The 9,909-nt window shown below is 48.2% G+C and overlaps 1 protein-coding gene across 1 annotated transcript in view; it reads left to right on the forward strand.

Moving 5' to 3' along the window:
• Positions 1-8,888, forward strand: part of ITIH6 (inter-alpha-trypsin inhibitor heavy chain family member 6) — a 28,908-nt gene extending 20,020 nt beyond the window's left edge. Inside the window, exons 8-13 of the mRNA XM_033112198.1 lie at positions 672-2,741; positions 4,141-4,233; positions 5,548-5,583; positions 5,768-5,881; positions 6,845-7,222; positions 8,132-8,888. Of these exons, the coding sequence (XP_032968089.1) occupies positions 672-2,741; positions 4,141-4,233; positions 5,548-5,583; positions 5,768-5,881; positions 6,845-7,222; positions 8,132-8,343 (2,903 nt within the window). The 3' untranslated portion in view covers positions 8,344-8,888. The remainder of the gene's footprint in view (positions 1-671; positions 2,742-4,140; positions 4,234-5,547; positions 5,584-5,767; positions 5,882-6,844; positions 7,223-8,131) is intronic.
• Positions 8,889-9,909: the final 1,021 nt, after the last annotated feature.

Consider the following 9,909-nt stretch of genomic DNA (forward strand, 5'->3'; position numbering starts at 1 on the left):
TTCTTCAAAGGCTTCCTTCATTCCCCCATCCACTTCACCTCTCACAATGCCTGGAATATCACCATTACATTTTACACAAATACGGGCCTTCCATATCCCTTTTTCTGGTGGAAAGAGTACAGCTGATTCTTCATGTATTTTAGGACACATTCCTCTTTGTACCAGAGTTTCCTCCTCTTTAAAGTACATATGTAGAAGAATTTGGTAAGGCTTTTTAAAATCAATAATCTAGATATTTATTTCCAAGCATTTGAGCAAGTTGCTGCCCTGATTCTGGCTTTTGATCAATCTTCTCACAATTACTGAAGTCTTCCCACCATCACCACCACCACCTCCTATCAACTCAGCCCTTTCTTTCCTTGCAGCATGGAGGTGGGGGTGCTATCACTGGGGTGCTGCCAATTTGATTAGTGAATGAGACATCCCCCAAGGAAACAGGCAAAGCAGTCTGATCTAGGGAGTTATAAAAGCCAAGGACATATGGGCCCCACTCTCAGATCTCAGAGAGCATGTGTGGGGGTGGGGGACTTGGGAAGGATAAGCAGCAGAAACAGTCTAAGCAAAGATGAGGAGATATGACTGAGCCTGGGAGGTTGGTGAGGCATCCAGGGTGTCTGTATGGGGGTTGAAGTAACCAGAAAATATGGTCTCACAGTCTGCTCCCCAATTAGGGACCGACATCAATGCAGCTCTGCTGGCAGCTGCTTCAGTGCTGAACCATAGCAACCAGGAGCCTGAGAGGGGCTCCAGTGTGTGGAGGATCCCTCTCATCATCTTCCTGACAGATGGGGAGCCCACGGCCGGCGTGACAACCCCCAGTGTGATCCTATCCAATGTCCGTCAGGCGCTGGGCAACAGGGTGTCCCTTTTCAGTTTGGCCTTTGGGGATGATGCTGACTTCCCACTGCTACGTTGCCTGTCCCTGGAGAACCGGGGAGCAGCCCGGCGCATATACGAGGACACCGATGCAGCCCTACAGCTAGAGGGCCTCTATGAAGAGATTTCCATGCCTGTGCTGGCAGACGTGCGTCTGGACTACCTGGGCGGTTTGGTTGGGGCCTCCCCTTGGGCCCTTTTCCCCAACTACTTTGGTGGCTCAGAGCTGGTGGTGGCAGGCCTGGTGCAGCCAGGTGAACAGGAACTGGGCATCCACCTGGCAGCCCGTGGCCCCAAAGATCAGCTTCTTGTGGCCCACCACAGTGAGGTGGCCACCAACAGCAGCCAGAAGGCCTTTGGTTGCCCAGGTGAACCAGCCCCCAGTGTAGCCCACTTCATACGCCGCCTCTGGGCCTATGTCACCATTGGAGAACTGCTGGAGGCACGCTTCCGAGCCCGTGACACCACCACTCGCCACCTGTTAGCTGCCAAAATCCTCAACCTGTCTCTTGAATACAACTTTGTTACACCTCTGACTTCACTGGTCATGGTGCAGCCAAAGGAGGCCAGTGAAGAGGCCAGGAGACAGACTTCTTCCACAACTGGACCAGGCACCATCATGCCCTCAGCCACCAGCAGGCATGGCCCAGGGGCAGGCACAGCCCAGCCAGCCTTTGTGTCCAAGGTCTCTCCCAAATCGAGGCTTGTGAAACCAAAGTTCTACTTATCCTCAACTTCTCCTGCTACAAAGAAGATGACCAGTTCCAAGGAATTGGAACCACTGGGTCAGAGCCCTAGTACCCTATCCACCTTAGTACACCCAAGGCCCAAAATTCCAGCACAACATGATTCTGGTACCTTGGCTCAGCCAACTCTCAGGACCAAATCTGCTGCCCTTGTGCCCTCAAATTCCAGTACCCTACTACTTCTGAAGTCCAGCACTCTATCATACCAGAATCCTGGTACCCTATTACCCATGAATTCCAAATTACAAGTCCCACCTCTGAATCTTGGCACCCCATCCCAGCCCAAAGCTGGCACTATGAAACATGTCACTCCACTGCATTCCAAATCTGGTGCTCCATCATCACAACCTAAACTGGGTGCCCCATCATATCCCCAACCTGGGGTATTCACATCACAGTCACCGAAAAATCTGCCATGGCCCAGGCCTGGAGTCTCCACACTTCAGATCCCCAAATACCCACCACAGAACAGACCAAAGGTTGCTGTTCCCAAGACCCCAAACAACCTGTCACCTCCTAGACCTGGGATCCTCTTACCCAAGACCCTTAAAGTCCCACCACCTCTTAAACCTAGTGTTCCACCTCACCAAACTTCCTCAAGTTTATCACTTTCCAAACCTAGGACTCCAACCCCCAATAAACGCAATACTCCATTACCCTCCAGACCTGCCAAATCCAGGCCCCCACCTCCTCAGAGCCTAAGCACATTTCCAAGCACAATCTCAAATCCCACAACTCCCAGAAGTAACACGACCACCTCTGTCCTTGGAGAACCACCCCCTACTCCCTTTCATCCCACCCTGCCCTCTCTGCTGTCCCCTGGAAAGCTCCAGCATCAGCATGACCTGCTGCCAGGGCCCCAAAGAACCAGGCAAATTCTGGGGCCATCCGTGTCAGCAGTCCCAAGAATGGGTTTACCCAATAGTTCTAAGCCTATGCCAGAAGGAAGCCCCCCAAACCTGCCAGTTTTGCTGCCTTCTAGCACCCTCCCTGAGACAGTCAGCCTGCTCCTTCTCCCTGAGGAGCTAGAGCTTCTGTCTGAGTCAATGGTGGAGTCCAAGTTTGTGGAGTCCTTGAACCCACCGGCTTTCTATACCTTCCTCACTCCTGATGAAGATGGTGAGTGCCATGGACAAGAGGTAAAGACACGAGGGGGAGGTATAAATTGAGAGCATCAGAAACTGGGAGTGTACAAGGCTTATGCAATATGTGCATTTTGCACATGGGGAAACTGAAGCACAAAGAGAAGTGAAGTAATTTGCTCCATGTCACACAGCTAGTGAGAAAGTTGAACCTGTATAATCCAGTCCCAGACTGAATGTGCTTCACCATTCCACTATTCTGCCTTCCTGAGAGGAGTGACATTTCCTGGGTGACATTATAGGGCAGGATTAGAACCAGTTGAGGGTGGCGGTAAATCACAGGGATACAAATTTGGGTATGACATCCTCAACATGCCCCTCTCCCTCACCACCACCCCAATATCCCTTCCATGTTCAATTCCTGACAATGTTGCCTCTAATATATTTGCCAAATGCACCCACTTCTCACCACCCCAATTGTCACTATCACAGGTCAGACTACCTTTGTGTCTCACCTAGAAAACTGTTCCTGCCTCCTCACTGGTCTCCCTGCTTCCTCTCTTGAGAGAATCTCTTGGCCATTCTCCTCCAGCAACTAAAGGGATCTTTTAAAAACATAGATTCCTTCATGTCCCTTCCCTACTTAACCCCCTAAGGGTTTCCCTTTCTTCACACTTAGAATGAAGTCCAAAGTCTTCTTTATAGTCTACAAGGCCCATCATGATCTGCCCTCTATCCCATACCTCTCTGATCTCACCATCTCCCACTCACTCTCTGAACTCTAGCCCCACTGTTGTCTCTGATCCACCAATGGGCCCTGCCCCCACTCCTGCCTCCACCCAGGGACTGCTTTCAAGCTGTTCCCCTGCTTGGTAGACTATCTGACCTGCCTTGACCTGTCACTTTCCCGTTACCCTCATCTCTTCCATTGCCACTCATACTCTAGCTCATGACTTAGATCTCAGTCCAGATGTCCTTCCCATCCACCCCCACCACCCCAGACTACCTCAAGTATCTGTAACTCCCCCAATCACTCTGTTATTTTTTCTTATAGCATTTATCATCTTTGGTAGTTAAGATTTCATTCATGTCTGCCTCTCAGACTAAAATATGAACTCCATCAGGTCAAAAATCATTATTGCCTTTTTCACCACTATATCCCTGATGCCTAAACAGTGCCTGAATTAATGAATGGATGGATGAATGAATGAATGAATAAAAGCTATGAGGATGAGAAAGAATTTTTAATATAACTAAGCTTGAAATACTAAGATGCTGTGGAGAGCATAAGGTCCCAGTCTTGGCAATATGCAGGTCAGATTGGGTCTCCAATGGGGACTCTCCTGGTCATAAGGAAGGTACGCCCTTTGGTTGGCCCAGGGCATCTTTTCCCTGGGAGTGTGAAAGATTTCTTTAATTTCTTTTGTGCTTGGCAGGAAATCCACATTGGGAAGGCAATTCTGAAGAGACCCTGGGAGGAGCTGGAGGCAGCATGGACTCTCAAGGAAGTTCTGTGGAACTAGTAAAAGGTGAACAAGGAGCTCTCCTGACTAAGACCCCTAAGGTTTCATTTCCATTTAATTAGAATTCTCACAGGTATTGTGTGAGCCTAAAGGAGAGACCAGGCAATGTGTTAATTTTCCATTACTGAATAACAACCGTGTTTCCCAAAAAATAAGACCAAGCCGGATAATCAGCTCTAATGCATCTTTGGGAGCAAAAATTAATATAAGGCCCGGTCTTATTTTACTATAATATAAGACTGGGTCTTTAATATAGTATAATATAATATAATGTAATATAATATATAATATAATATAATATACTACCAGGTCTTATATTGCTTTTTGCTCCAAAAAACGCATTAGAGCTGATTGTCTAGCTAGGTCTTATTTTCGGGAAAACACGGAAATTACCACAAAACTTAGTAGCTTAAAGCAACATCTATTAATTATCTATCTCATGGTTCTGTAGGTCAGAAGTCTGGACACATGTTAGTTGGATTCTCTGCTTAGGGTCTCACAAGACTGGAATCAAGGTGTCTGTCAGACTGAATTCTCGTCCTCTTCCATGCTCTTTCAGGTTATTGGCAAATATCCGTTCTTTGAGTTTGTAGCACTGAGATCCCTTTCTGCTTGCTGGCTGTTGGCTGGCAGTCGTTCTCCACTTCTAGAGATCACCTGGGCCACTTTCAGGCCCCAGAGGTCTTCTGCATTCCTTGCCACATGACCCCTTCCATGTTCAAGGACAGCCATGGAGAATCTCCCTCATGTCAAATCTTTCTCACACTTCAAATTTCTCTGACTTCTCTGACCCAGATTTAAAGGACTTGGATGATTAGCTCAGGCCCAACTGGATAATATTCCTATTTTAAGGTCAACTGCACCACATAACATAACCTATTTATGGGAGTGATGTCTTGTCCTATCACAGTCTTGGGGATTTTACAGAGTGTGTACACCGGGGGATTTTGGGGGCCATCTTAGAATTCTACTTACAGCAGGCAGAGAGTATGAGAAAATAGAATTTGAGTTGGCATTGAAGGGTAACTAGAAATTGATCCTTGGTAGATAAGGAAAAGGAAAACATTCCAGGTAGCGGGGAAACAAGCAAAGGGCCACTAGCAAGAGAAGGCAGGGAACTCAAAGTCAGTTCAGTTGGGCTGAAGCATAAAGAGAAGACTGGAGAGCTAGGCAGGGGCTAAATTCCAGAAAAGACTTAAATGCTGAGCTCAGAAATTTGGCCCTTATCTGGGAGGAGGTGACTCAGATGCCAGGTGTCCCAGAGTCCTGGGAATGTGATAGATCAGTCCCCTGACCAACACAGTCCCCTCTCCTTTGCAGGCATGTTGCCAAGCATCTTCACCTTTTCATCCTCAGGTAAGCCAGCCACTCTCACTGTACTGTTTGAGTATAAGACAGCTTGTGCACTGGGACTAGGGCTGGGCTCTCTCTGTGGGGAAACAGACATGGCTTCCTACCTTCCTCTCCTCTCGCCTGCCCTCTCCTCTCCTCCCATTCGTTCTAGGGCCATAACTTCAGAATTTCATCTCCTGCCTTGCAGTAGATGGGGACCCCCACTTTGTGGTCCGCATCCCACACTCAGAAGAGAGAATCTGCTTCACACTGGATGGGCGCCCAGGGGACCTGCTACAGCTCATAGATGACCCAAAGGCAGGTGAGAGCCCCAAGAACTCCACCTCATATAACACCACAGCCAGATATACTCATGTCAACACCCCCAGACATTTGTAGACTAATACAAACACACAACAGTACACATCACTAATATACAAGTAAACACCTAGACAAATGAAAACACACATGAATATACTCAAACACCAAGACACTCATAGATACACACACACACACACACACACACACACACACAAACACACCTGGGTATACAGTAAACTCACACAAATATATACCCAGACACACACATTTTGATACTGTCCACACCCACACAAAGTGACGTACAAATATGCATCCAGATACACAGTGACACACAATACGTGCCCAGATATACACAATGGCACATACATCAACACACTCAGACATACATGCACTAATACTCCAGATTCATCCCAATACCCAGGAATTCAACACACACACAGGCACATATATTCTGCTACTCTAAACATACGAAACACACCAGTGCACACAATACTCACCATGACATCCCCAGATACACATCAGTATCTGCCAACATACCACCAGACAATACGACATAAATTATTCAATCAAGACATATAACACAACATATCCAGAGATACACAGAAACATACAACCAAAAAAATACACACTCCAACACAGCATCTTCTGTAAATATGCAGATACACTGATAGGCTCAGAGATGCTCATGTGAACATAACCAACACACACATTTACACACTCAGAGGCAAACACATGCAAACAGCCCCACTGGGGTGAGTATGCACACACATACATATATGCCTACACACTGCATAAGAAGGGGCAGCTACATGGGCTGTGGCAGAAGCATTTTCCCCAGGAACTCGCTCTCTAACCGCAAATCTGCACCTTGGGCCCTGATCCCTCACCCCTTTCTGTGCTGTGAGTGACTATGTAAATGACCATGTGAAGCCTATGCTCCAGGCACACACTCTCCTCTCTCCAGGGCTGCATGTGCGTGGACAGCTGCTTGGGGCACCACCAAGGCCAGGCCATGAGGACCAGATCCGTACCTACTTCCAGTTCATCACAGTCACTACAGACAAACCCCAGGCCTACACGATCAACATCACCCGCACTTCCATATCTGTACGAGGCGAGAGTACCTTGCTTCTGTCCTGGGACCAGCCGGCTCTGCTGAGGCGGTCTCAGCTGGAGCTCCATATGTCTCCTAAAGCCCGCCTCACCCTGCACCTTGGGCCCCACCTCGAGTTCCTAGTCCTCCGGCACTGCTACAGGCACCCCAGCACCCTGCAACTACCCCACCTTGGATTCTATGTGGTCAATGGCTCAGGCCTCAGCCCCATGGCCCGTGGCCTGCTGGGTAAGTTCTACTGAGGCTAAGAGGGGCCAGGGAGCACCAGTCCCAAGAGACACTCTGCCAGGGTGAAAGGCCAGTGAGCCCCTAGCACCCTGTCACCCCAAACCACAAAGAGGAATCACAGCCAAGCTCTGCCCTTGGGAAGCTCCTAGTCTAGGGAGAAGACAGACCCAGAAATGGATAGCGACCACAGGAGTTATTAGTGCTAGATAGAAAGCAGACCAGGGCACTGGAGGTACCCAGGGTGGGGTACCTTGCCAAGCCTTGGAGCTCAAGAAAGATCTCCTGGAGGAGAGAAACTCACAATCTGAAAGTCTGAGCAAAAGTGGTAAAGGAATAGAGGTTAGAGGAGATAGCGCTGGAGTGGCCAAAGTCAAATGCCAGGACAAAGAATTTGGCTTTATCTTCAAGACACTGGGGAGCCATGAAAGGTTATAAGCAGGAGAAAGACACAGTTAGATCTGGGTATAACAAAGATCCTTCTGGAGGCTTCTGTGAATGGGCATTACAGAAAGTCAGACGGTACATCAGGAGACACTGGCAAAACCTGAGACAGAGGCCTACACAAGTGATGGCAGTGATGGTGGTTTGGACAGATATTTGTACTTCCTCTGGGCCTCCCCACTCCTCTCCTGCCCTTCCTGCCAATGTTCCCCGTCATTGCCTTCAAGCCTGACTTTCCCCCTTCTCTTGCCATCTCATTCACCTTGGCTCCCTACTTCCTTGCTATACTCCTGTGCCATCTGGCTCTTCCACATTTCCCACAATGCCCAGCCTCTTCCCTTCTCCAGGCCTTTGCTTCCCCTCATCCCTCTCACTTCTACTTCTAGATTTCCAAATTTAGGCTCCTCTCAGAGCTCTCAGTGGGGAGCTCACCACTGCTCTGACTGGTGCTGCATCTTTCTCCCTCAGGGCAGTTCCAGTACGCAGACATCCGACTGGTGGCAGGGTCTACGGGGCCATGCTTACGGAGGCAAAAAGGCCCAGATGTGCCTGTGGTTCTAGGCAAGAAGCTGCTGAAGTACTCGCCAAGGCTGCTGCCCCGCTGGGCTTCCTGCTGGCTAGTGAAACGTTCTCATGTACAGCAGCTGCTGGGCCACCCCTACCTTGCCTATGTCCTGTGATGGCACCTGAGCCCCAGAGCCTGGAGACCTGAGTTTAGGAGACTCAGAATCCAGGGCATGGGGTGAGCCAGGAACAAAGACCTAGCGACATGAAGACACACACAGGGAAAAACACACTCCCACATTCATGAAGTGACACATATACAAGGACAGACAAACATACATAGACATGCAGACCTAGAGACTTAGGGACTCCTGCCTCCTCACAGTCCTTGCTATCTCCAGTCTCTACTCTCTTCAATCCATATTCCACACCAGCTTTAGAGGTGACTTTCTTAAAACCAAAAACTGAGTCACCAGTCCTGCTCACAACCTTCTCTGGCTCCCATAGCGTATTTAAGGCTCTTGGAGTTTCCCTAACAAGCTATACTGTCTTCCATTGCTGGGCCTTTGCATGTGCTTTTCCTTCTGCATGACTCCCTTCTTTAGCTTTATGTAGGTAAATTTTACCCATCCTTCAAGTCTTAGTTGCCATCTCCTCTAGAAGGCCTTCCCTGATCCTTCTCCCTAGATTGAGTTCAGTTCCCTTCTGTGTCCTTATAGCCCCATCCAAGCTCATAGCATTTATCATACTAGTAATTATCTGTTTACTTGTCTGGATCCCTGACAGACTGTGAGCTCTTTGAGGGCAAGGAACTTTTCTGAATTATCTATGTATCCCCAGTGCTTGGCACATAATAGGTGCTTAGTAAATATTTGCTAAATGAATGAATAAAAAAGGAACCTATGACACAGCAGTAGACATACACATATACATACAACCAAAGACACAGGATCACACACAGAAAGACAGCAACAAGGACATAGACATGGATGAGGAAATAGTGTGATAGAGATATTCAGAAACACGAGGCACAGGGATCTGAAAACACAGAGAATGCATGTAGGGACACATAGGCATACAAAGAGGGTGGCAAGGATAATATTTGGGACATAAACCCAGAGAAACAGATGTTCACTTGCTGGGCTTCTGTATTCCCATTTTGAGGTACATTTTGAGATCTGTCCCTGTCACAGACAAAGAGGCAGGGAGACAAAAACAAGGTCACCCAGGGACAGGCACACAATAAGTATTGTGAAGACACCGAGACATAACAACATGCAAACTAAGAGATAGATATGCAGAGATTCAGATACAGGAGCAGAGGGGTCAAGACACACAGTGACATATAGAGACACAGGGACACAGAGGTAACCAGGGAGACATCAGTCAAGACCATAGTCCAAAACACCAAGAACAGAGAACTAGAAACACAAAGACATACTGACATGCTGACTTGCAGACATGGGGTGGGGGATGAGAGGAGAACACAGAGACACAGGGCCAGAGGCCTACAAATATGTAGAAACAGATGTTACAGAGGCTCAGACTTGGTGACAAAGACCCAAGGACACAGTCACATGCAGAGGAACACATTAAAAGTGAGACAGGAACACAGAGATCCAGGGACAAAGACATGGGGATAGAGACACATGAGCAGTGACAAACACTGACAAAGAGATAGGAGTCAGGCCAGGTAACAAAGACATAAGGACAGGCAAGTGGATTCCCATATAATGGAAACA

This window comes from Rhinolophus ferrumequinum, chromosome X (assembly GCF_004115265.2).
Source record: "Rhinolophus ferrumequinum isolate MPI-CBG mRhiFer1 chromosome X, mRhiFer1_v1.p, whole genome shotgun sequence".
NCBI lineage: Eukaryota > Metazoa > Chordata > Mammalia > Chiroptera > Rhinolophidae > Rhinolophus > Rhinolophus ferrumequinum.